Source organism: Budorcas taxicolor, chromosome X (genome assembly GCF_023091745.1).
Source record: "Budorcas taxicolor isolate Tak-1 chromosome X, Takin1.1, whole genome shotgun sequence".
NCBI lineage: Eukaryota > Metazoa > Chordata > Mammalia > Artiodactyla > Bovidae > Budorcas > Budorcas taxicolor.
In genome coordinates this window covers 81,286,384-81,313,143 of record NC_068935.1, presented here as the reverse complement: position 1 = coordinate 81,313,143, position 26,760 = coordinate 81,286,384, and the positions used below count along the sequence as shown (strand labels likewise).

Genomic DNA, 26,760 nt, shown 5'->3' with positions numbered 1-26,760 from the left:
CATGTGGGTACATCTGTCGAGGTCCGACGAGGGAGAGTGGGTCGGACCTGGAGGGTCTGAGCTATGGGATTGAGCCAAAGTTATAAGCAAAGAAGCGAGGAGGGGCGGGGAGAACAGGCCAGGGCTGGGAGACAAAGACCCAGATGGCGAGGCCGGGAGGCGCTGGAGTCTGGTGTGCTGGGGCCAGGGCATCTGCTTTTGCATTTTCTAAAGGTGCCTCTGTCCTATAACCTTTCCTCTTTGCGTCATTCTTTATCGAGGTGCCCTCTCATTCCCTCTGGCCTATCTCGGGGCCTTGCCTATACCTTCAGACAGGACAAGATTCGAAATCTGGGCCCCTGGTGTCCCACAAGGCTCTTCTGCAAAGTTAAGATTTCCAAGGCCTAGTCCCCAGGGGCGAAGAAATTCTCCTCCACCCTCCTCTTTCCCCCTACTTGACCCCTCTGAGATTCCACCACCCACCGATATGCATTTGTCTGTTCAGGACTCTGGGTCCATGTGCAAGCGGACACTGCACTGTGAAGGTGAAAGGAGCAAAGCCTACCAGAGTCCTGCGAGAGAAGGGACAGGCAGTAAACAAGTTATCTTTGCCACAGTGGTGGGCATGGAGCAAAAACTTCAGGGCTCGCGTGTGTAACAAGAATGGCAGTACTTTCCCGGGATACTCGTGACAGGACCTGTCTGGCCCAGGGCAGTGGGCCGGAGTGTTGAACAGGCGCGCAGGGAGCAGAGCAGGCCAACAACTCTAGAGGAGCGCCAACTTCCCACGGGCAGAGCGCTCTGAGAACAGCACTAGGCGGAACCCATCCCTAACCGCACGAGCCGCACACTCAGATTGGTGCCATCGAGAGTGCGGCGTCCTTAAGAGTTCCCGAAAGCCCGCCCCCTTCCTCTGCTAGAGGCGTGGTGCGGGGCAAGGACCCCGTGACGGAGCTTGCTATTGGCTAAAACGAGTAGGGTTGGCCCTGCGTACGCCTGAGCAGGGGAGTAGACAGCTCCGCGGCAGCGGAGGGAGTCTATGCGTGCTGGACAGCAGTGGGAGGTGTGTGAGCCTCGCACTGAACGCAGACTCTCGGGCGCAGTCGCCGGGAAGCTAGGACTCGGCGACTGGGCTGCCAGGCCAAACGCCTAGGCTTCAGAGGCGCAAACTGATGGGACTGGCTTGCTCGGCAGCGTCTCCCCGCTCTTCTAAATACACTAAGCGGGGCCCGCGCTGAAGTCGAAGCTGTCGGGGGGCGCCCAGCCCGGAGTTCCAGTGTGGCCTGGAGGAACGGAGCCCGTGCAAGGGCGGCCCGGTCGGGAGCCCCCGGACCGAGCTTGTGTGGTGGGGAGACTCCCACTTCTTCCCAGGGGTGCCGATTCCAGGACGGTTGAGGCGTCGGGGCGGCCACCAAGTCCCCAGCGGGGAGACCCCGTCGGGGAGAGGGCACGCAGTCCCAAACAGTCTTGGGGAGCCGAGCGGAATCGGAAGGGATCCTCCGGTGGGGGGCAGAGCCCCCGTCGCGCTTCGTGTGGCAGAGAGGCCAGGGGAACGAGCCCTCGGAGGCCGCAGCTCATGCCGGAGTTGCGGGCGGCTGCCCAGTGAGTCCTCCTGGCCGGCGGGGCGGAGAAGAGCGACACCAAAGCCGGCGGGAGGGGAGCACTTCAAGGCCGGCGGCTGCGGAGGATGGGCGCCTGAGCGGTTCAGAGAGCAGCGCGGCACGGGAAGGCGAGGCCAGCTTTGCTGAGGAGGTGCCAGGGGATCCCGAAGTGCAGCCTGCCCCCGGGAAGATGGCCCGTCCTGGCCAGCGTTGGCTCGGCAAGTGGCTTGTCGCGATGGTCGTGTTGGCGCTATGCCGGCTCGCCACGCCGCTGGCCAAGAATCTGGAGCCCGTGTCCTGGAGCTCTCTCAACCCCAAGTGAGTAACTTATCTCTTCTGGTCCCTGAGGGTGGGAGGCACTCCTTCGGGGTGAGGCCGCGCGCCCCCGAGCGCCTGTGGGAAGGTGTTCAGAGGCGGAGCGGCGCCCTATTTTGTCTCTGGCTTTTTCGAGTGTGTTTCCCTGCGGACGGGCGGGGAAGGGTGCGGCGGGGTTGGGTGGGGGCACTCGGCTGTATTGTGACCCCTCGGCTTCTCGGCTGTCTCCTCCGCACGTCCCAAATCAAGTCGAGATTGTCGCGCCGGGCAGAGCTGGGAGTCGGAGCGCTCTAGAGCGCACCAAAGAGCTGGGTAGGGGAGAGAAAGCAGCCCCCTTTAGGGCCCCTGGGAACGTGGCGGTTTTCGCGGAGAGCCGCTGGCGGAGTTGGGGAGTGGGGGCGAGCTTGACCTGGGCAGGGGAAGAGGCCAGAACACGGGTTCCCCGTTTGTTTAGCAGTGAAGGGACCGCGGCGCGGGACTTCGCGCTTGGGGCGGGTGGCAGTGCCTGTATCCTGATTCGGGCTTCTCCCATTTTCATTTCTTTCTTCCCATTTCGCCTCCCTAGCTTTTCGTTTTGCTGCTTCTTCCAGCCCTCGCGCCCCCCCCCACCCCCGCCACCTTTCTCCCTGCTGGGGCCGTGGAAGGGCGGGCGCCGCTCCCAGGCTCACAAAGGCGGCGGGTGGAGAGAGGCGGAGTGGGAAAGGGGTTTTGTTGGAGGGGGGGTGGGTTCGATCCATCGCCCGTCGGGGGTCCAATGGAGCCGACAGCAGAGCTTCCAGGGCTGGCCGGGGTGGAGTGTGGCGGCCGAGCTGGCGAGGGAGGTGGGTGGCAAATGAAAGATTCCTGCCCAGGCTGGTCCCATTGCTCCTCCTCGTCTTCCCCGTCCCTCAGATTGGGGAGTTGTGCTTAGCTTTCCCAAAGGGGTTGGGGAGGCAGTTATGTAGAGGAGATCCTTTCTTTTCTCTATTCTCCTTCCCCTTCACAATCCTCGCTCAACCTCCCCCCCCCCACCCCAACCACACACCTTTCAGGGCGGTGGCTCAATGGTTTCTGGGCTGTTAGTGGGGAGTCGCTGGGTTGTGTAGTGACCTCTGGACCTTTTCCTCTTTTGGCATCCAGGACTTAGGTTGGAACCCAGGGTCAAAATTGCTTTTCCTTCCTGTTTTCTGGAGGGCCCAGCAGTGTGCGGACACCTCAGTGGGAAACGGGGCCCTAGGCCTGCGCTATATGTATGATTCCTATATCTGGAATCTCTTTCTGTCCACTCTCCTGGGCTCCCGGCTAACTTCCCGAGCTCCTGCCTGCCTTGGCCTCTTAGGTTCTAGGGGCGGTGCATCTCTCAGCCCTGGAGTGGAAGAGGGCAGCTTCTTTAGTTCTCTTCTCCTTGAGTTAAGGCAGGGTCCTATTTATCGGTTAGTGGGATGTCTAAACCAGGGTCAGGGTACAAGGAAAGGCATTGACAAGAATTTCTTCTTTACTCAGAAGCCAAACTGGGCACAGTGCTCTGCTAACAGCAGGGACTCAAAATGGTCTTGGGGCCTGGGGCTGCTCAGCCCAAGGAGAAAGATTGTGAAGCTCCCAGTTCTCTCCTGTGAAGGTGGAGGCTGGAAATGCTCTCTCGAGTATGGAGAGCTGAAATCCGCCTGGGGTAGCCCATCATAGGGGCTCATGGGAGTGACCTAATTGCTCTCTCGGGTCTCTAACCAGAGATAGCATGCTGCTCCACAGCTGGAAGGAAGCCCTCCTGCAGAGTGTGGGGGGTGGGAACTGGGAGAAACAAGATCTCCCTGAGCTTCACCCTTTTTGTGTTTTGAGCCTTGAGTGCTCTGGACCAGTTTACAGGTTTTTGAGATCTGCCCCCCTCCCAGATCCACTTCAGGCTGAGGGCAGGCATCCTGGGGGTGGTGGAGGTGGTGGCTGGGGCCTCAGTAGGACCTGCACGAATTCCATCCTGTAATTGAGCAGATTCTAGGAACAGTGGGGGACTGATCCTGGTGCCCCTATGGTCCCCCAATCCGTGTTCCGTCTATACTCCGGGGTCTGGAATGCAGCCTGTCTGTGTGTGTTGGCACGGGTTGCGGGGGGCGGGGTGCAGGAGGACAAGAGGAAGGCACTGCCCTCAGCTTCACTCTGAGCTCTGGGGGCTGCCTCTGCCACCGCGCCCAAGCCTTGAGCTCCCACAGTCTTTCAAATCAAGTCTCTTTCTGTCCGTGTCTCCCTCTTTGCCTCCTGCCTGACTTCTCCCTCTCAGGCTCTTGTTGGTTCGCCCTCTCACACCCTGTGTGAGTCGCGTTCACCTCCCCTCTCCAGCTCGACTTGCCCGGCTCTCCCTCTTTCTCACACTCCCTCTCACTCTTAGTCACTCTCTGCCTCTTTTTCTCAAGTCCTTTTGTTTCTCGCACATGCCCGTGCTCTCCCTCACAGGCTCATTTTCTCTTCCCTCCCCTCTTCCTCCCGGCTTTTGGTTTCTCTCCTCAGTCCTGTCAGGAGCTGGCAACCCCCCTCCCCCCCAAAAAATCTCCCAGTGCCTATAAACCCTGCTTAATTGCTTCCTCCTTGGGACAAAAAAAAAAATCAAAATAAAGAAGTGGTGGGGCTGGGGGTATGTTTCCAGGTTCCAGGGTACAGGGAGCCCCAGCTCTGACCAGGAGAAGGGAGCTGGAAGGGCTGACTGCAGACTCTCAGCGTCTCACCCCAGTTGGTGCTGGGGCTTTCCAGGGTGATAGTCTCTGGTGGCAAGAGCATCTGTCTCCTTGGCCCCCCTTGTCAGATTTGCCCAGTGAGCGCAGTGTGAGAAGATGGGTCTGGGCCCGCTAGAGGTTGGAAGGAACCAGAGTGCGTGAGCGTGCTTGGATTGGTGGGGGTGGGGGGCTGTGATGGAAGGTCCCAGGGCAGCCCCCTCCTCCAGCCTCCTCCCCTGAGAGCTTGGGGCAGCCGGCAGGCCTCATACTTGAGTCCTCAGCCAAGTCCAGCTGCTGCAATTCAGTCTCTCAGTCCCGTTCTGACCCTTTCCTGCCCCCCACTCAGGTTCCCCCACCTCCAGGGAGTGGGAATGTGCCTGAGATCATATTACACCTTCCCTGCAAGGGGTGGGGGTGGGGGTTTCAGCTTGGCATCCAGGACCCTTGACTCCATCCAGCATGGGTGGGGGCAGCTGCAGACCCCAACCCAGGCTTGCCTGCTGTAAGCCAAAGTGTTGGTCCCAGCCCCCTCACAGCTGTTCCAGCTCACAGTCCTGGGGAGGCCAGCTCAGGGGGCCCCCTTTCCGGGGCGGCTAGGGACCTGACCTCTTTTACTCTGTGGCTGATTGGCCACAGGTGGGGGCCTGAAAGCGATGGGAACCCAGCAGCTCCTAAAGTTCCCTGTTCCCTTCCCTCCCTCCCCCAGCCCCAGGCATTCAGTCCAGGGCAAGAAGGGCCTGGTGAGGCTGGGTCAGGAGCTGAATCTAGGGTTCCCTTTCTCCTCTCAGGCTCTCCAGTGCCTCAGCAACTGTGGTGGGTGGGGATGGGTGGGCCCTGGATACTACCGTGCATCACTGTTTTTTGATGTTGGGGTTATGGAGCAGGTAGGCCAGCCAGGAGGCTGCTGGTTGCCATGGGAACAGTAGGTTTAGGGGGAGGATCCACCCTATGATTATTAGGGGAGCTGAGGTAGGGCGATGCTCACCAGCCATATTGGGGGTTAATTGCCCTGGGCGCTGTGGCAGCCCCTCCTGGGTGGATTTTCATGGTAGTCATTTGGGGTAGGGGCGCTGGCAGCCAGGAGTGTAGTAAGGTTCTTCAGCTTCTTCTAAATGGTATTTGGTGTGCTAACTAACAGTTGGGCAGTACCTTGCTACTTCCAAAGCATCTTCATATGTGAACTCATTGGCTGTTCCCAACAGCCCTGGGAAGTTAGAATTGCCCCTGTTTTGCAGATGAGGAGGCATTTGCCCAGAAAAGGAAAGTGACTTGTTTCAAGTCAGTCAGCTCCTAGCGGGGAGAGCTGCCTTGTGCTGTTCTTTCCACACCATCCTGCTGCCTTGGGATATGGGAGAGACAGGGTTTGGGAGGAGGCGCTGGCTCTAGCCGCCGGCTTCCCCTCTCACTTCACAGGTGTATGTGCATCTGTCCTTGTGACTCAGGCCCTGCCCACGTGGGATGAGCAGTGCTCCAGCTTCCTCATTTGACTTTCCTAGGCCACCATCTGAGGGCAGGCGGCTCGGGATGATCTAGAGGCAGCCAGCTCCATGCCTGGCACACTTCCTCCTGAGCTCTAAACAGCAGCCTTGGTTCCTCTCTGGGCCAGGAGTCTCACTGCCTTTTAGGGACCCCACAGAAAGCAGACAACAAGGAAGGGGCTGTTGAGCCCCCAGTGGGCCCTAGTGTTGGCCAGGTGGGGCAGAGGGGAGGCATGGTTTAGTGTAGGTGTGTGTGTGAGGGGCGGCTTCCTCTGGGGCTCTCCTGGCTTCTCTGCCTCTGACAGCACCGTGTGTGTGCCAGGACCCAGCTGCTGTTCCTGCCCACCCACGCCTGGGCGGGCACTGCTGGGACACGCCAGGCCTGCTCCTGCTGCCTCGGGGGCTGGGTGGAGCTGGGGGAGTGAAAGAGGAGCCTTTAATTTGGGGACTCTCCACCCTTGCTGGAATGAGTGTAGACTTGAGCTCTGGCTTGGGGTCTGTCCTCCACTGGTCCTGCCACCCTTGGGGGTGCTGAAGTCACTGAATCAAAGCTGTGGCTGGAGTCTTCTACCAAACCTGTGGTGGCGTGGCCTAGGACCGGACTTGTCCTTTTGGGCAGTCTCTGACCACAAGTTCCTAGGGCCTGAGGGAAGGGTGAGAGGGACAGAAATGTAGAGCTGGTGGAATGTGGGCAGGTTTCTAGACACAACCTCCGCAGATCCAAAACTCTCCCTGCTGTCGATTGTTGGTTTTTGGGTGAATAGGGGCTTAGCTGGACAAAGAAGCAGGGGGGTAGTTGGCCTCTGACCAGTACTGGCTACTGTGCCAGACCCTCAGGCTTCTCCCCTTCTAGAATTCTTTAAGCTCAGTAGGCAGCCTGGGGAAGAGACTTGGGTTAAGGTGGAGGGGAAGAGGCAGGCCACAGATAGGAGCCTGAATGCTCAGGCCACCTCCCGAAAGTCCTTATAGTCCCTGGGGTGGCTCTCTGGGGTCCCAGGGGCTATCAGAGGCTAAGGAGGGAAAGCCTCAGGGGTTACCATGGTGACCTGCTACAGGCTTCCTGCTGGGCCATGTCAATCCCCTTATTTTCCAGAAAAGGGCTTTGTCTGGGGGTGGCCCCAGACAGAAAAGCTTGGTTTGATGATGGAAGGAGAGCTAGTTTTTGAAAACTGGGGCGTAAACAGTTTAACTAGGCACTCTCATCCTCTTCTTCTCAGCCCCTACTCCTGGTGGATATAAAGGGAGACCTGCAGGGTCCCTGCTGTAGAGGATGACTAGCATATTACCTGACCTCAGGCTTAACTTCTCACAGGCTGCATACCCACCCCTCATGGCCCCCCGCCACTTTCTGGGGCTTCTTACAGGCCCAGGTGCACTTTTCTCAGTGGTGGGGAAGACAGAGGCTGAGAAGGCACCATCATGGTGCACCAGGGTCAGGGAAGGCAGGTCTCATCAGGCTCCACTCCCTTCTGCATTTTAGGGGAAGGTGAGTTTCCCTCTGCCAGCTGCTATGCAAATAAGCTCATGCATATTTATGAATCCTGTTCGCTGAGGTTGATGAGAGTCTGAGGGGTACTGGGGGCAATAGTCCTCTCTCTTTCCCATTCCCCCACCCACTATGTAGACATCTGTTTCCTTGGTTGTGTCCAGGTTCCAGGGCTCCAGAACCCAAGTGGTGGTGGGAGACTGCTCAGAGTTGACAAAACTCCCTGATGGGTAAGGCGGGCCAAGTGGTTAGAAAAGAGAGCTGGCCTGTACCCCTATGCGTGCTCTCTGTCTACGTGCTGTCATCTCCAGGTAGGGTCTTGTGGAGGAGAAGCTGTACAAGGATTCAGCCAATGTTTCAGGTACTCTTAGACCTCTGGGGGATAACATCCTGGGTGAGTTTAGGCTCCCTGGCTTGGCTTTGGTAGCACCCCTCAATAGGAACATTCATCTGGTTGCTCATTCCCTCACATGAGGAGCTTGGACTCAGTGGCTCTCAAAGGTTCCTTCTAGTTGTTAGAAGTTGTCTAATCCTACTGCCTGGCTGGAACCAGTATGAGGATTAGAAAGTGAAAAATGCCTTGGCAATTATGAAGGCTTTGGTGAAACTTCTTGGCTTTTTGTGGTGTGTGGAGTTGGAGGTATTTTCTCTTAAATGTTTGTGTGGGCCTCCATCCCATGCCTGCTTCCTTGCTTGCCCTCTGGAGTTTGGTAAAGCCAGGTACTAAGTGGGGAGACCTTCTCGTTGTGACTTTTACCCTCCTGCACAGCAGGATGGAAGATTCCAGCTTAGTGGAGCCTCCCTGGACATGGAGAGAGGGCTGCTGTTCTTCATCTACTTGGTCTAGTTCCTTTACCTCCTTGGATATCATTTCCCTCCATCAGGTGAGGATACTGAGCTCCCTTGTAGTCCCTGCTGTGGAATGGGTCCTTGGGGAGTGGAACCATGTTTTTCCATTATCAACTTCATTCCGTTGAAGCACTACTTTCAGCTCTTCATTGCCCTTCCTGCTGGAGAGTCTGTCCCCAACTGGATGAAACCCACACTGACTGTTGTAACCCTTGCCTTTCAGTCTGACCCCAGCTGAGCTTTTCCGCCTCTTCTGCTCTTCTCTACCCATCACTGGGACAATCCCTGGCCTAGATTTTGTGTCCCAGCCACTGCTGTCTATTCTTGCTGGGTGTTGACTTCTTATTCCTCCCCTGGGACCTGCTTTCATCCTACTCTTTCTGTGGGACCATTTCTACACTTCATCTCAGCCAAAAGGCCAAGAAGCGATCTATGGGACCATTTCTGACTGTCCTGTCGGATGAGCTGTCTCCTTCCTCTCTCTGCTTCCAGCCCTTGCCTTTTGAGCCACCATCCTTGCATATAGCCTCCAGATAGCCTGGTGCTATCCATTGCTGCCACATGAACCATTTATTTTTCCAACCCACACTAGACAGTAAAGTCCTTATGGATAGAGCTGTATCATCTTTTCCTCTCTCCCACCCAAGAAACAAGACTGGGCTCATAGGTCCTTGGTGTTAGTGTCTGGTTTCCTACCTCTTGGCAGACCAGACTATTTCTAAGCAGGAGTCAAATGGTTGAGTGCCAACCGTGTGCTCTGTGCATGCCATCATGTCTCCCCTCCACCATCCTTAGAGGTGGGACTATTACCACTCTCAGTTTATAAGTGAGGACACAGAAGCTTAGGGAGATCAGGCAGCTCATGCAAGGTTGCAGAGCTTGTAAGGGCCACTGTCTGTCTGATTCCAAAGCATGTCTTCTTTCTCCTATATTTCCCAGGCTCAGAAATGGCTGAGAGAACTTACTGTGTGCTTAGGCAAGGACAGGATGATATGAATCAGTGGCCCCAGGCAGCTGCCATCCCCTCGCTATTTCCCAGTGCCTGGCCTTCTGGATCAGAAGATGAACCTGGCTCAGGAGGCATTTATCCATTTTCTCTCAGGATTGGGAGCAGAGTCAGTGTGTGTGTGTGTGTGTATGGTAAATAAAAGGTGGGTGAGCAAGGTTCTTGGGGCCCTGTCCTATATGATCTATCATTCCTGCTTGGGCCTCTTCTTCCCTTTCTCTGTTCTTCTTAGCAGTGAGACTGGTCAGATCTGGGCATTTGGGCTCTTGCATTATGGGAGTGGGATGAGTCCTGGTAGGATGCCAGGCAGTGGGAGTGGGGAGTGGAGAGAGCTGTGTGGAGCTTTACCTAGCTAGAGACTATGCCCATTATCCCTTGGCTCTAGGCAAGGTCTGTTCCTATCTCCTTATCATACCCAAGATTAGCACGAATGGGAGAGAAGACATGGGTCTCAGATAGGTTGTACACCCCCAGCCATTGACTGGGAGTTGTGGGGGTGGTTTCTAGGGCGTGTGTGGGCTTGTTCTGTGTGTGTTTCTGTGTTCTGTGCACATAAGTGCATACACATGTGTGTGTGCTGAGGAGCTGGTAGCAGTGGCTATGAAAAATGTGAATGTGTTGGGGGTGAGAGGAGGACAGGGCCACCACCTCCAGGCAGCCCAAACCCGACACCTTGGTGCCCAGCCCATCTGCCACGTCAGCCCCCTGCGGAAATACCACATTAGGACAAAGGGCTCTCCCAGCTAGGTAGTGCCCTGCCCTGCCGAACAGTCAAAGCCTGGCAGCCTTGCCCATGGGCCACCCCTTCCACGCCCTGCTGGCAGTGTGGTTCTCTTTCCCCACCCGCAGCATAAGGTTGAAGGTACAGAGTGTCTGTCCTCTCCATCTCTACCCAGTGGGCCTAGCCTGGTCCTCATTGTCTGCTCTCCAGGTTCTGGGAATGGCCGGAGACCCCCAACCCTGAGGCTAACCATCTGTCTTTCTTTTTGGGCAGGTTCCTGAGCGGGAAGGGGCTGGTGATTTACCCAAAGATTGGAGACAAGCTGGACATCATCTGCCCCCGAGCAGAAGCTGGGCGGCCCTATGAGTACTACAAGCTGTATCTGGTGCGGCCTGAGCAGGCAGCGGCCTGTAGCACCGTGCTTGACCCCAATGTGCTAGTCACATGCAATAGGCCAGAGCAGGAAATCCGCTTCACCATCAAGTTCCAGGAGTTCAGCCCCAACTACATGGGCCTGGAGTTCAAGAAGCACCATGATTACTATATTACCTGTGAGTCCCTACCCACCATGTGGTTCTGTCTTGTCCTGTAGTGGTGGGAACTTCTGAGTAGTACAAGGAGACTACACACATTTCAGGCCCAGCCTGATCCAGTCCCCTTGAGGATTGGCATGCTCTCCTCCTAGCCTGGTATTGGAATTCTGGCCCCAACAATTACCATGGGGTCTGCTGCCAGCTCGCTCTGGCTCTTAAGAGTTGGGAGAGGACTCCAATCCATGGTGCTCTCTCTCTTATTTTCTTTGCCCACCTAAGATCTAATCTTGAGAATGGCAGAATTGGCAGACCTTCAGCCTTTCTCTTTATGGGAAACTGAGGCCCCAGGAGGTGAAGGGGCTTCTTGCGCTAGATCACACAGGGAGAGAGAGGATTGGGTCTCCAATCTAGTTCTCCTGACCTCCAATCTAGGATTCTTTCCAGTCTGTAGAGAATCCTCCCTCACCTTGCGAGTTCTAATTGCTTGGCCTCTGAGCCACATTACCCAATGAGGAGACGCATTTAGTTCAACTAAGAAAGAAGGGCCAAGGCCTGGTCATGATAGAGGAGCAGCATCTTTCTGGGAGGGGCTAGGTCCCGGACTCTTCCTAGTGGGAGGGAAGGAGAAAGGTTCACAGGTGGGTGGGACTGCTTGTAACTCCCAAGTTCCCAGTTCTATTCTTATGGACTCAGGCATCTCTAGGGCTTCTAGGTAATGCTGGCAGACCCCTCCTCCCCCTGACTGCTCTGGCCTCTCGCTGCAGCTACATCCAATGGGAGCCTGGAGGGACTGGAGAACCGGGAGGGAGGTGTGTGCCGCACACGCACCATGAAGATCGTCATGAAGGTTGGGCAAGGTGAGCATCCAGGCCAAGGGCTCCCCAGCTGGGCTTTTGCAACAGATGCTCCTGATTGAGAGTGGGGGCGTGGAGAGTAGTGGCAGGGGGGGCAGCAGGGATAGAGTATCTGAGGTCCAGCATCTGGACCATTCTCGGTTGGGAGGTACTACATAACCAAGGCACCTATGCTTCCAGAGTTTCCCTGGCTAACTTGCCCTCTCCTCATCTCCAGACCCCAATGCTGTGACACCCGAGCAGCTGACTACCAGCCGGCCCAGCAAGGAGGCAGACAACACTATCAAGATGGCCACGCAGGCCCCTGGTGGTCGGAGTTCCATGGGTGACTCTGATGGCAAGCATGGTGAGCATATGGGAGTTTCCCAGAGGGCAGAAGCCATTGCTTGGCTGCCCATTCAGGCGCTAGCTCTGAAGGAAGGCAGGGCATAGCCCAGGATCTGCCATGTATCCCTGGGACCCCTGGCTGACCTTTCTCCCCTCCCTCCCCCATCCACAGAGACTGTGAACCAGGATGAGAAAAGTGGCTCTGGTGGGAATGGAGGCAGTAGCGGGGACCCCGACAGCTTCTTCAACTCCAAGGTGGCGTTGTTTGCAGCTGTGGGCGCCGGCTGCGTCATCTTCCTACTCATCATCATCTTCCTGACCATCCTGCTACTGAAGCTGCGCAAGCGGCACCGCAAGCACACACAGCAGCGGGCGCCCGCCCTCTCACTCAGCACCCTGGCCAGTCCCAAGGGGGGCAGTGGCACTGCGGGCACTGAGCCCAGCGACATCATCATCCCCTTACGGACTACAGAGAACAACTACTGCCCCCACTATGAGAAGGTGAGTGGGGACTACGGGCACCCCGTCTACATCGTCCAGGAGATGCCGCCCCAGAGCCCAGCGAACATCTACTACAAGGTCTGAGGGCCTGAGCAGCCTCGGTCCCGAGGGACACTCAGCCGGGACTGCACCTCTCGTTCCTCACCTACATCCCTCCCTTTGCCAGCTGTGCCCACCTTTGTATTTAGTTTTGTAGTTTCTTGGCTTTTATAATCCCCCTTTTGCTGCACCCTCTGGGCTTTGGAGGGGGGTGCTTGTGCCCCCAGCCCCCATGCTCTTGTGCCTTCCCCCTCTGGCCAGGCCTCTGGGCTCTGCGGGGGTGCCCCTTCTTGGAGGGCAGGGTCGGACACTGATGGACAGCAGGCAGGGAGATGCCCCCCTGGCCCTGCCCCACTTCGCCCCCTTTCTCCCTTCCCAGGACTGCTTGTCCGCTATCATCACTGTTTTTAATGTTTTGTGTTCATTTTTTAGCTGTCAACTCATTTTCATCTGTTTGGTTTTTTTTTTTTAAGAAAAATGGAAAAAGCAGCCCCTCCCCAGGTTTTCTGAGCCTGGCCTACCCCAGTATCAGGGGCCTGGGGCAGGTTGTGACCAGCCAGGAAGCATAAGATGGCACTTCTTTTGTAAACTCCTTGACATTTTTTTTTTTTTTTATTGCAGGGGGGCAGGGGAGAGGCAGGCCAGGGCTGTTCTTGCCCATGAGGGAAGACAAGAGTGTCACTGGGCAAGGTGTCTCACCCTCCCCCACTGACCCTGCTTCTACATTGCTGATCTTGGCAATGGTGTAGTGGCTGCCACCCTTCCACCAAAAAAAAAATCCCTTCCTTGTGGGATTCTTGGGCATCTCCTGCCTCCCTCACTCTCACGGTAATTAACGTCTTAATTGGCTGTTGCCTGGGGAACAGGAGAGCTGCTGCAGGCAGATGACCTCATGGGGGGTGGAGGGAGGTGAGGTGCCCAGGTGGCTATTTGCCCTGCAGAGCTGGGAGTTCCCCCCTCTCCCCTCTGCCCTGTTCTCCCCTCACCTTTGGCATCCTTGGCCTGGTGGGGAAACAGAAGCCCAGGGTGGAGAACTAAGCGGGTATAAGGCCAGGTGGCCTGCTTCTTTTCTGGGCTCTGTCACAGGTGGGTGTCCCCCTATCCCAGCTCCCACTAGCCCCCCAATCTTGGTCTGGGGCTTGGAAAGAGGAAGAGGCTTGCCCAGGGCTTGGCCAGCACGCCGTGCACTTTGACCCCGGCTCCTTGCCAGCACGGCTGCTAACAGACTGCCACTTGCAAGCGCCTTGCAGGCGCTCCCAGAGCGGCCATGGAAGGAGCTGGGCCTTCCACCATCCACCTCCACACTGCCTCCTGGCCAGCTGCCCACTCCAGAGCCAGGTGGGAGAGGGAGCAGAACAGCCAGCCCCTTCCAGGTGGCAGTCAAAAGGGTTTTTTTGTTTTTGTTTCTATTGCCATTTGTGTAAATACTAGTCTTTTTGGAAAAAAAAATAATGTAAAGATGTTTTGTATAAACTCTGAATTATTTTCTTGTTGCTTTTTTCTTAGAAAAAAATGAGAACTAAAAAAAAAAAAACACATGGAGAAATGGGTGTGAAATGATGTCGTGATGTTTGGGGAATGAAGTGTGAGTGTATGAGTGAATATATGAATGAGACACAGAGAGAGATTGAGGTGTGTGTGTGTGTGTGTGTGTGTGTGTGTGTGTGTATGATTTTCACCTGACCAAAACGCTGGTGATCTGGGCAGGTGTGGGAAGATGGTGACTATCCTAGTGGAGCAAGATGCTGCAAGTGTTCTGTGCCCTTCCTCATCACAAATTCCTCTGCCCTCTTGTTCTGCTAGATACTGTGACCATATCCCCCTCTCCATCCTGTCACCACTGTGGCATAGGCCACGGGCATCTGCCCAGTCTGGCATTAGGCTCACCTAGAAAGAGTAGATGGGGGAGGGGCTGTTCCCATGGGGACCTGGGTGTGTCCACAAGTACTGCCACCAACTGGCTGGGGCTAGATCTGGAACCTGCTGACAGGCCCAGCCCTGCCCTGCCTCAAGACACCTGGAGGTGGATGGAAATAACTTCCCAAGAGCTGGGCCTCAGCTTTGGCCCACTGGGTAACCAGGCTGCTTTAGGCGTCCCAGTTCGCTACTTAGCCAGAAGAGCCTTCTCTCTCCTGCACACCAGAGTTCTCAGCATGGCATACTCGGGGGCTTCTGGCTGACAGTTAAAGCCCTGAGTACCCAGTCTCCCTCCCACAGGCTGAGGGTCTGAGAGTGAAGTGAGTACCCTGAATAGGGTTTGGCCACAGTCCCACAGCAGAGACTCAGGTTGGCAGGGCCTGGAGCAGCCCACAGTCTTCTTGGTAGGGGATTAGCTATCGAGGTGGCTGAGACAGATATCAGGAGAGGAGAACAAGTGGGATCCCAGCAGCTAAAAATGGGTAAGAAGGAACTAGAGGAAAGGAGGAGGAGGAAGGAAGGGGAGGGTTAGTTAGTGATCCAGAGCAGGAAGCCCCAGCACACCAGCCAAGGAGTAGGCAGGGCTGTGAGGGAAGTGGGAAGCAGCGCACAGAGAAGGCTAGGGGAGGAGAATCACGGGACCTGCACGGTGAAGGGGAGGGAGGCTGGCTGGAGCAGGCAGGGCTGGGCCCGGCTGGGGTGCTCCTGAAGCCAGCTGGGGCAGAGGCTGTTTATTTGGTTTCTCATTAACCAAAGGAAGTGCCTGGATCAGATGGGGCCTCTGCTGCTTGACTGCTCTGCCCAGAGCAGGGCCCCTGCCTGGGCCAGGGGTCTCTACCCAAGGCTGGTTTAGGCCGGATTGATTTCTCTAACTGAAGGGGATCTGGATTGGGTAGAGCCCTTCCCACACGTCACCAACTGAGTGTCCTTGGGTGGCTCACTACCCAGCCTGGGACACCGGCTGCCCCCGCCGTCTCAGTGGGGAATCGAGTTTCTGGGGGCCTGTTGGAAGTAGCTGTGGGAATGTGAAGTAAAATCTCTGGGAGAGGGCAAAGCAAAGTATGGGGCAACTTCTCCAACAGCCTAGAAGATTTGTGACCTCTGTTGTCACTTGCTCTGGCCTGGGAGCCAAGGCTGCTGTTGGTCTGAACTCCATGTCTGTGCTTTGCCGGCCACACAGCACCACTCAGTAGCCCTTTGTGGCAGAGTGTCCTTCACCTGGACAATGCCTGCCACTGAAAAAAAATGCACTTTTAGACGTGTTATCTCATTGAATTTCATAAACTTCCCTGTGAGGGTAGGAGGTGAAGAATTCTTGGCCTCATATTTGAGATGAGGAAACAGACCTATTGCAGGAACACACATCAAATGAATGCAAGTCCGAGGCTTCAAGCCCAGGTCTTTTACTATACTGTGAGCAAACAGAAGTTGCTAGAGAGTGATTCTCCTCCACCCCACCCTTACACACACACACATACTCCTTGCCCGCCTTGGGTGAGACTGAGGAAGTGTGCTTCCTTGTGGCTCTTGAAGAAGGGGAGCCATTCCCTCCGCATTCCCTTACTGCCTGTGTGGGTCATGGAGGGACCAAGCCTAGCTAGCTGGAGGCAGGGGGTGTGAGCTTTCTGTGGTAGGGCCCCAGACCGGCCCCACCCTCAGCTCTCCTTCCTGTTCCAGCTGGGCCTAAACTCCCTCCCGGTGAGTCAGGGATAGAGGATGCTTCCCAGGTGAGGGTGGGGCTGCTTGGCTTCCTCCACACGCTGAGTCTAGATCACCAATGAAGCCAAGCTGAGCAGGTGCTAATCAGGCCTCAGTTTCCCTGAATGGCTAGGCCTTGTGGGGCTGAAAGGCAAGAGCTCTTGGGACTTACTGCACTGATCAATTTTAAGCTCCCAGCCTCCCTGAGGCACCAGGGATGTGGATGGCCTGACACCCTCTAGTCAGGGACATGAGCATGAACTGAAGGATCCAAGAAAAGACCTGGCCCTACTGGGACCATCCTAGGTTGGGCCCTGCTGAGAAAGCGGCCCTTTGGCCACCTGGCATCAATCACTCTCGGAAATCCGGCCTGCCTGCTTGCCTGCCTGCTTGCCTGGTCTCCTGTCCTGCCCAGGCACGTCACAGTCCCACTGACACCCTAGCTGAGTCAGCCCCAGCCTGCTGGGGGACCCTCCTCGCCCATCTGCTGCCAGCCTCCTGCACAGCTGGCCATCAGATCTGGGGAGTGAGGGCCTCAGCTGGTGCTTGTTAGGTTGGCTCCCCCTTTGGGAGGCTGCTGAGGGGGAGACCAACCCCCATCCAGGACAGGGGTCATAGAACCCAAACTGAAGGCAATTTAAGGGCATGGGGGAGACGGTAATTATAGGTTCTGTTTCCAATGGTTAATTATCTAGCTGGCAAAGAGAAAGGAAAGAGGGAAAGCTGGGCGGGGGTGGGGGGAAGGGGGGGTGGAGAGAGTGGATAAGGAATGTGTGAATGGGTAGGGAAGGGCAGGGAAAGTTTGCCATGGGGCCTTTTGAAAGAGCCCTGAGCTGAGAGGCTGGAGCCCAGGGCCTGTCCTGATCTTCCATGACTCTCTGACTAGGGGCAAGCAGGTCCCTGCCTCTTTGGGCCTCAACTTCCCTGTCTGGGTAATGAGGAGTGGGATTACATTTCTTCAGTTATTCAGAGAATATTTAGTGAGCACCTACTGTATGCCAGTCAGCAATCTGGGCACTAGGGTAGGGTGATGAACAGGATAGTCATGGTCTCTGCCCCCAAGGACCTCACATTCTAGAATGACCTTTAAGTGCCTGATTAGCTCTTAAAGTGCTTCTCTGGTGATGTGAGAGGCAGAATGGAGGATACAGAGATTAAAAGCGTGGGTACTAAAGTTAGCCTTCCATGTGTTCATTCATCCATTTTTTAACAAGTGTTGAATGCCTGGCACCAATAAAGGGTAGCTGTTGCTTCTCCCACGAGGTGTGAAGTGGCCAGTTAAGCTCCGGGACTGCGCTTCCGAGGGATCATTCTTGCTTTGAGAGTGGCCCCCAAGCTCTGGCTAGTCCCATCTTCATTGACCAAAGCTGGCCTTTTGCAAAGTTCCTAAACATCATCATCAGAAGTTATCTTGAGGTCTCACTCCCAATCTGCATCCCCAAACTCACCTGGGCTGGGGGCTGAGCAAAATATACCCATGATAAAAACGTACCAAAGCCAAAGTAGAAAAGATGTGTGCCCTCAGCCCTTATCTACTGCTGTGGCTCCATGGGCTAGTCTCTACCAGCCTTTCCCAGGAGCAGTAGATAAATACCTGGATTCTGGCCAGGGCCCTAGGGAGAAGCTCCAGGTGGCTCCTTTGCTCCCAGGGTACCAGGAGCAGCCAAGGAGACTGGGAGCCACCCTGCACTGGGGTCTGTCTGCCGGCTGGATTCTGATGGACAGAGCCCTTGTTCTTGGGGGGACCAGTGGGTTGCCTCCCTCACTGCCCTCATGCTTGTTCAGTAGAATCTGAGAGGTCAGAGGCCAGGAAATGGTAGAGCTAGGACTTTCCTGAGAGTCCTTTCTAGATCAAATGTGTCATGGGGAAACTGAGACCCAAATACCAGAAGGGACTCACTGAGAGGCCTATGAAGAGTGCTGATAGGGCCACCGCTTTTCCCTCACAGGTCACAGCTGTGGGCCCTCTTTGCACACAGCTGTTTTGTTCTCCCAGAATCCCCAGAAGCCCATTTGAGTGAACCAAACAAACCTGTATATACACAGTATTTATAGTGACAAACAATGTAAGTTTATACAAGGCAATTACCAAAAGGACACATAATCCTGAGGAAAATATGGTCCTGAGAGGTTTGTGCCTGGTCAAAGCAGATCTGGAAAAGCAAATGCACTAAACAGTTTGCCCCCTCCCTGGGGCCCCTCTCTTGTGGCACCTCACGCAGTTCTGAAGTCACTCTTTGACAAGGACAGCCTGACAGCCTGGAGGTCTCTGTAGTGGCCAGACCGAGGATTGGGCATCTCGAGGCTGGGTGGGGCCCTAAAGGTCTCGGGATTCATCCTTCCCTGGGAACCCAAGGCAGTGGTCCAACCTCCCTTGCACACCTCCAGGACCTCCCTCCCTCCCTCCCCCACCTGGGCAGCCGGCCTTTCTGGGCAGCCTGACTGTTAGCTGTCCTTGCCCTGTCTTCAGGCCCCCTGCACACGCTAATAGCCATGGCAGTAACATGCTTTCACATGCAAATTGCTATGGAATTCTCAGCCCCTGCCTGTGCCCCAGCCCCCAAGGCCTCCCCCTGGGCAGATTCAGAGAAGAGAATGGAATCTTTCAAGCTGTTTGGGCGTTTAGAGACCCACTAGTCCAGCCCCCTAGTTGGATGGATGGGAAAACTGAGGTCCAGAGAAGGGAAGAAGGAACTGCCCAGAGTCACACAGAGAGTTTACCAGGACTGGCCCTCACCCAGGTCTTGTGACTTTCAGCCCATTGCCCCTTCACATCACTGCACAGCTTCCCAATCCCTCTTCTCCCACCCCACCCCCATCCAAGGCTGTTAACTGTGGGCTCTGGGATCCCTCCCTTTAGCACAGCCACTCATCCCCAGGGCACTCTCAGTGGAGCCTAGGAGCGTAGAATCTAGAAAAGAAAAGGCCAGAGGTGCCCATGACTTAAGGGCACTGCCAAAGAAAGGGAGCCTTTCTCCTTTCAAACAGGCAACAGGCAGGATTTGCTCACTTCTCTCTCTGTGTACGCCCCACCTCCAGTACCCTGATCCTGGCCAAACTGCTCTTGTCCCCCACAGCAGGCCTGCCAAGCCATGCCAAGCCTTTTCCTGGGCTCTAGCCCCACAGATCTCCCAAGCTTTGTGTATCATCACGCTGCTGGAGTTGCCATCAGCAAAGCCTGGACCCTGGAAGACCCTGGGAGGCCCTGGGAACCCAGATCCCAGCTAGGGTATGGAAAAATCTCCTTTCTCTTCTGTTCAGCTGAAACAAGATTGGAATTTTCTGAATCGAACTTTACAAGGAAATGAAAATAAACACCAAAGAGGGGGAAGAGACCAGTTTACAAGAGCACAGGTGACTGTTCCCAGCTCAGCTGAGGTCTTGCCACAGATGGGTCTGAGCTAGAAACTTCTGGGTTATCCTTTAGTTCTGCCTCTTCAGCATCTCTTAACTCTGCTCACTTCTTATCACCCCCAGTGCTGCCACACTTGTTCTCCTGCCTGGATTATGGCAATCACCTTGCAACTACAGTCCCTGCCTCCATCCATCCCTCTCTCTTGCAAACAGCAGCCAAAGTGTTTTTTCCCAAACTCTATCCTGTCTTGTCAACCAACTTTAGTTTCCATTTCAGCATTTCACGTTTGTCAATCACCCCTTAACTCCATAGCACGGCGGTTGTGGCCCTGGGTGATCTGGCTCCTGCCTGCCTCTTGTTTCTCACCTCAACCCCTCCGCACTGCATTCACCTCACATTCCAATAACACAAATCTATTCACAGGTCCCTGAGCAGAACAGGGACCCTTAAGCCTTTGAGTCTTTCCATGTGTACTGCCATCAGCTAGAAATGCCCATCCCCTTGCTCCTGGCCTGCAACGCCTATGCATCCTTTATGTACACTTCCAACCCTCAAATCCAGGCAAAGTTGGTACTCTCTTCTCAGCGTTTGTGGTGCTTCTGCTTACACTATGTGGCCTGTGTCTGTTTCCCCAATATGTTTTGAGTTTCTGGAGAGCAGGAACTGTGGCTCATTTGTCTCTGTGTCTCATTTAGAGTGGGACCCAGAACAGAGCTGAGGGCAGAGCAATATCAGTGAAACTTTGAAACATTTGTCCAATTGAATGGGCTTGGCTGGGCTGTCTCTGCCCTCTCTATCTGCTCACATTACTGTCCAGCCAATCTGAAGCGTCAGTGCCTTATTATATTACCCTACAATAAAAGCAAACATTTATTGAGTACTTACTATGGGCCAGACACCATGCTCAGCAGTTAGTCACATGCATTGTTCCATGGACACCTTATGTTTCAGTGAGGTCTCAGGGAGGTCCCTATCCGAGGTAGAAACACAATTAGCCCTGTCTTACAGATAAGAAGTGGAGGCTCAGACAGGGAAAGTACCTTGCTCGGGGGCACACAGCTAGGAAGTTGTAGAGCAGGGTTTGAAATCAAGAAGCCAGAATCCAGAGTCCACACGCTTAGGTATTTTGCCACTTGAGAGGAGTGAGGTGGCAGTGCCAGCATAGGGAGAGAGTGAGCTGGAGTCCTGTAGCCCACAGCCTTGATGTCAGCCATGTGGCTTCAGAGGCCTCCTAGTACGGGGCTCCAGATCACACTCTGGGATCAGGCTGCCAGGATTACGTCCCAGCTTTGCCACTTTCTAGCTATTAATTCTTGAACAAGTTACTTAACCCTCTCTGTGTTCCTGGTTTTTTCTTCCATAAGGTGGGGCTGAGAGTAGCAGTCATCTCATGAGACTGCAGTGAAGATAGAGTGAATGTGCACGCAGGAAGCCTCGAGAACAGGGTCCTGGTGACTGCTCAGTACATGGATCTTCAGAGCCATGACAGTTGTGCTACCCCTCCTCTCCGTTCATGCCCTCATCAACTCCCTCTCAAGCTCAAGGCCCCGGGGCTTGGTTGGCCTGACCTTGACTCCTGAAAGCCCAAGGGGAGGAACACCCAGTTTGCTGTGCCCCCAGAGGGATTTGCAGTCAGAGTTGGGATGCCTGCATTTGAGACCTGACTCTGGCGCTGATACTTGAATAAGTCATCTCTTCTCTTGAGGCCTGGGTTTCTTCTTCATTTGTTGGGAATGGAGTGATGTCAGCAAAACTGCCTTGTAAAAAGTAGCAAGTATACCTCGATGCAAGGAGCTATCACTTCCCATCAGAATGTGTGTTCCTTTAGGGCAGTGAACCTGGTGCTCAGTTAAAAGCTGATGAACCCATGAATCAGTGAGTATCTCCCAACAGAATCCATGCTCATCCTCAGCCAGGCTCCAGCAGCTAGAGGCCCAGATCTGAAGCAGAGACACCAGAGCTTCCAGGTACAGTTGGAAAGAAAGATGCACTAATAAATGGCTTTCTTTCTACACTCATTAAGCTGGTGATGTTTAAGCTAGTACAGCCTTTCTGGAAGGCCACTTAGGTAATAATATATATGTATATATGTAAATTATATATAATATTTTATCATTTATATGACATATATGTGATATTCGTCAAAGTTGCTCAGTCGTGTCCGACTCTTTGTGACCCCACGGACTATATAGTCCATGGAATTCTCCAGGCCAGAATACCGGAGTGGGCAGCCTTTCACTTCTCCAGGGGATCTTCCCAACCCAAGGATTGAACCCAGGTCTCACATACTGTAGGTGGATTCTTTACCAGCTGAACCACAAGGGAAGCCCAAGAATACTGGAGTGGGTAGCCTATCCCTTCTCCAGAGTGTCTTCCTGACCCAGGAATCGAACAGGGGTCTCCTCCATTGCAGGTGGATTCTTTACCAACTGAGCTATCAGGGAAGCCCAAATATATGATATATATCATACATAAAAATTCTGTGTGTGTCTCAGTCGGTAAAGAATCTGCCTGCAGTGCAGGAGACCCAGGTTCAATTCCTGGGTTGGGAAAATCCCCTGGAGAAGGAAATGGCAACCTACTCTATCCTTGCCTGGAAAATCTCATGGACAGAGGAGCCTGGTGGGCTGCAGTCCATGGGGTCTCAAAAAGTTGGGCATGACTGAGCGACTAACATTTACTTACTTACATATATATATATATATATATATATATATATATCTCAAAAGTCTAAAACATTATCCTTGTACTTACATTTATATATGTCTAAAATGTTATCCTTTTACTGGGTTCGTCACCTCTTAGTAACTCAGTTTCCTCATCTATAAAATAGGGCTGCTGATGCTACCAATGGGTAATTGAGAAGATGAAGACATGGAAAAGACATTGAGAAGACAAGACATGGAGAGCGCTTAGCACAGGGCCAAGCACATCATGACCACACAGTCAACACTATTATTTTCTTTCTGAATCTCCAGGGCCCAGTATAGAGCTTGGCACATAGTAGATGCTGAGTTTGGTACAAAGAACAAAGCCCTCAACATGAAGAAGAGGCGCCTGAGGCCCAGAAGAGGGCAAGTCAAGAGTTGGGCCTAGAATTCAGGTCTTCTGTCTTCAAATTGTAGTGTCTTGGGGACTTGGGGGTACAGGTGAGGATTGGGGAACCACTCAGATTCCTTGAGCTGAACTGCCTGGGTTTTTTTTCGGTACTTTGGGTCTGGGGTCCCTATGGTCAGAGGATCTCCAGGGCTGGAGCAGTTGTGCAGCCCCTCCTCCCCATTCTTGCCCGCATTTCCTGCATCTCAGGCTCTAGCCTGGCCCAGTCAAACAGGAAGATTCATTAACCGTCTAAATATACAGAACCCAGGGGCCATGTGCAGCCTGCAACAGAGCTGGGGTCCCAGCAGGGCCAGAGCCTGAGGCAGTGGTGCTGGCTGAGGGCTGACTAGGAGGGGGTCTGGGAAGGGGGAATCCCCAGGAACAGCTAATGTGATGATTGATGGGAAGGTGAGTGAAGCCAGGCCAGTGCCAGGCCCCAGATCTCTCAGTCTCTATTCCCCTTTGTAGCCACCTATCCTTGCATACTCTCTCTCCACCTGGCAGGTTCAATCCTGGTCCTCACAACCAGTTTTAGTACCTGGTACCCCTCCCTGTGCTCCCCAACCCTTCAGTGCTGGTCCCTGAGCCTCTGAAGTATGGAGCCTAAGAGGTAGGCGACCAGGAGTGGGGGTGGGTTCCCCTAGGCTTCTGCCTGCTTATTATTGTAAGGGCTATTTCTCTAATCAAAACTTCCCAATTACCCAAGGGCCCCTCTGATTAATATTCCATGATAACAGGAACAGGTCACATCTGGCTGCAGGAGCTGGAATTCGACACTCCAGGAGTTCCGTGATTGGTCTGCAGGAAGAATAATAAACTCTTTCTCCTGCCCCACTTTTCCCTTCCTTCTCGTTCAGAGGCTCCCCTTTTCCTCTACCTCCCATTCCCCAGGCCCTGTCTGCCCCTCTGGATCCCCATCTAAGCTCTGTGCTTTGCCCTCTGCCCACCTCCCCAGTCTTGGGTAGCCTCCTAGCCATTACCAGCTTCTGCTTTGCTAGCTTGGCTCTTTGGCCCAGGAGTGTTTTACACTGAGATGTGGCAGGCTGAGCAGGTAGGGTCATTGCTGAGGGATTATGGGTTCTCCGAGTGCATCGTCTCATCAAGTCCTCATTACTATTGTCCTACAAGGAGGCGGTGTTATTCCTGTTTATTGATGGGGTGTGGTACATCTGAGAAGCCATAGCACCTGTCCAGTGTCACAGACTTTAAGTGACAGCACTGGGGTTTCAAACTCAGGGCTTTCTGCTTCCAAGGGTCCTCTTCTCTCCACCCCTCCCCCTGATCTTCTGAGAACAGTGTCCGTCCCTGGATGTCTGGATGGAGATGTGACCAACCAATAGGACATAGTCAGTGTGATGGATTTTTAGGCAAAAATGAGCTGAGAATTTTTAGTTGAATTTCAGAGTCCAGAGAGGAGAAAAGACTTGCCCACATCCATGTGGGAAGGTAGCACTGAATATGGGACATGACCCCAAGTTTTCTAAACCTCAGATGAAAACCCCTTCCATTTGTCATTTTGCAGACAGCTTTCACACCACAGGACAGAAAAGATTTGCCCTGAGCCAGCCCTACCTTGGGCTTTCCAGGTAGCTCAGATGGTAAAGTGTCCGCCTGCAATGTGGGAGACCTGGGTTTGATCCCTGGGTCAGGAAGATCCCCTGGAGAATGAAATGGCACCCCACTCCAGTTATCTTGCCTGGAGAATCCCATGGATGGAGGAGCCTGGTAGGCTACAGTCCATGGGGTCGCAAAGAGTAGGACACGACTGAGTGAATTCAGCCCTACCTTAGGGAAAGTTGTGTGGCCCTCTGGTCGCTGCTTCCTCCTCCTCCTTAGCCACCATGATTCTCAGTAGCCGGGAGGAGGGGCAGTCCCGTGGGTGTCTGGGACACCCATTTTCTGTTCCCCTTCCCAGTGGCGGGACGCAGGCTTGATCATGCCTTACAGCAGTTTGACTTTGTTGAGGAGGGGCAGGCCAGTGAAGTATGTCCCCTTCCCTTTACTCCCCAACCTGGCCCATTCCTCTGCCTCTTTCCTCTCTTTTAGCTCCCCTGGCATACACCTTCATTCATTGCTGTTCAGAAACACCCTGGAGCCACCTTTCCAGTTCATCACTGGGTAAACCGAGGGCCCTGGATAAGGCGACTAACTAAGGCTTTGACTCAGTCATTGTCCCCAGGCTCCAAGAACTCTTTCCATCGCCTCCATGTCCCAGCTGGACAGTCCTGGCCAGAGGGCTAACACATGGGGTGGGTCCATCCTCACATCCCGCCCCATGTTGGGGTCTGAGACCCACTGTATTTTGTAGTGAGTGGTGAGGCTTCTGGGACACAACTACTCAAGATTAATAGAGGCCCAGATGGGACTTGAGAGATCTTGAGCCCTCCCTGTGCGGTAGGGGCCCATGTCATCTCTCCGCGTCTGCTATCTCCCTGCCTCTGCTCTTAGTGCCCTAGCGCCCCAGCCTCTCAACTCAGACTCCTGCCGCTGCCTCCTCCATGGTCTGACATTACGTTTGTCCTCTACACTGAGGGAAGCCTGACCTTCAGTTCCAGGGTAGTAACAGAGCTTCTCTATGCCTCAGCTTTTTCCTCTTGAGGTGGGAATAAAAATCAGGTCTATCTCATAGGGCTGTGAGGACAAGCTGAGAGCATGCACATAAACACGTAGGATCATTCCTGGAGTGGAGGAAGGCCCTGTCATCATCCAATCTGGTAATAATGATAAAAGCTAACGCCAAGTGAGGGGTTGCTCTGTGCCAGGCACTGTTCTAAGCATTTCACGTATGAGAGTTTATTTAATCTCCAGTGCAGTTTTCCACGCTAAGTGCTATCATTCCCATTTCAAAGATGGATATGCTAAGGTACACAGGTGTTATACAATGTGCCAAAGCTCACATTTGCTAGTACTCTGTCAAGCAAGCATTTGAACCCATGTAGTCTGAATCCAGAGTTTGACCTCACCCACTGAGCCATTTTTGCCTCCTAAGAAACAGTCCATGCCTCTGCAGTACTTACAGGATAAAGTCTAAATTCTTTAAGCTGACACTCAAGGCTCTCTTCCCGACACACACACTATAAATCACCTTGAGAACTGAACACCAAGGGTACTCACTTGCTTCCAAGCCCTGGTTTAGGCAGTTTCCCCCACTTGGAATGGCCTCTTCCCACCAGCACCACACACACACACACACACACACACACACACACACAAACACACACACACTCACAGCATCCCTGTATGTCACATGTGTGTGCATGCTTAGTTGCTTCGGTTGTGTCTGACTCTGTGCGACCCTATGGACTGTAGCCTACCAGGCTGCTCTGTCCATGGCATTCTCTGGGCAAGAATACTGGAGTGGGTTGCCATACCATCCTCCAAGAGATCTTGCCAACCCAGGGATTGAACCCTGGTCTTTTATGTCTCCTGCACTGGCAGGCAGGTTCTTTACCACTAGCGTCATCTGGGAAGTCATGGATGTCCACACAGACACAAATCCAGTCTCTCCAGGTGTTTAACTCATCTCCAAAGCCAATGGGTTCAAAGTAAACACCTGGAACAGTGGGGTTTGTGTATGTTTGTGTGGGGTGAGGGTGGAGGTGGGGGGTGGTTTGAGGGAGAGGAGAAGTTTAGAGGGACATTTCAAGTCTGACCACCCTCATGAGGCTATATGGGACCTTAGAGGTTCCATGAGCCACTGGTCCTTAACCATTTTACCACCTAGGACTGTCCTTTTTAATTATTCCTCCCCATTCTTCTCTTCCCCTTGTGTTCAATCCAAAGGCTTTAAAGATCTTGTCTACCAAAAACTGCATTTGAAAAATATAAAGCAGAACCAGCAGGGAAGGCTGGTCTCCTGGCAAATCAGATACCACATTTGAGAGGTGTATGGATTTTACCTTCTCTCCCTACCCTGCTTCTTCTGAACTTGAGTTTGAATGACTTGATGCAACTTCTGGGCAAACCAGACACTGGGGCTGGGCCCCCTGCAAATGAGAACAGAAAGATCAGTCTTTTTCTCTCTGCTGTTGGTGTGATTCTATTGTCATGGTCTAGGACTAACTGCAACAGACAATTGATCCTACTGCCCAATTATTGTCAGAAAGCAGTCCTTGAGATCAACTACCTGAAAACCCAGATCATCAGCATTGGCAGACAACCCCCAGCATTCCATTGGTTTCTCTCCAACAATTTAATACAACAGGTCAAATCATTCAGTTACCTGGGGGTGCAATTTGCAACCAATTCATCTTGGAGGGTTCACCAGGAAGCTATATTGCCTAAATTAGATGTTCTTGGGGCATTTTATTGAGAGTTTTTG

General features: G+C 53.9%; 1 protein-coding gene across 2 annotated transcripts; it reads left to right on the top strand.

Moving 5' to 3' along the window:
• Positions 1–1,041: 1,041 nt before the first annotated feature.
• On the top strand, positions 1,042–13,778 carry EFNB1 (ephrin B1). 2 transcript variants are annotated; one of them, XM_052663196.1, is made up of 5 exons: positions 1,042–1,898; positions 10,390–10,667; positions 11,414–11,506; positions 11,721–11,849; positions 12,102–13,778. In XM_052663196.1, exons 1-5 carry the CDS (start codon positions 1,771–1,773, stop codon positions 12,413–12,415), a joined length of 942 nt encoding a protein of 313 aa, XP_052519156.1. In that variant the 5' UTR covers positions 1,042–1,770; the 3' UTR covers positions 12,416–13,778. The 2 variants fall into 2 exon arrangements, with proteins under 2 accessions (XP_052519156.1, XP_052519155.1); XM_052663195.1 differs by having other exon boundaries at positions 12,003–13,778.
• Positions 13,779–26,760: the final 12,982 nt, after the last annotated feature.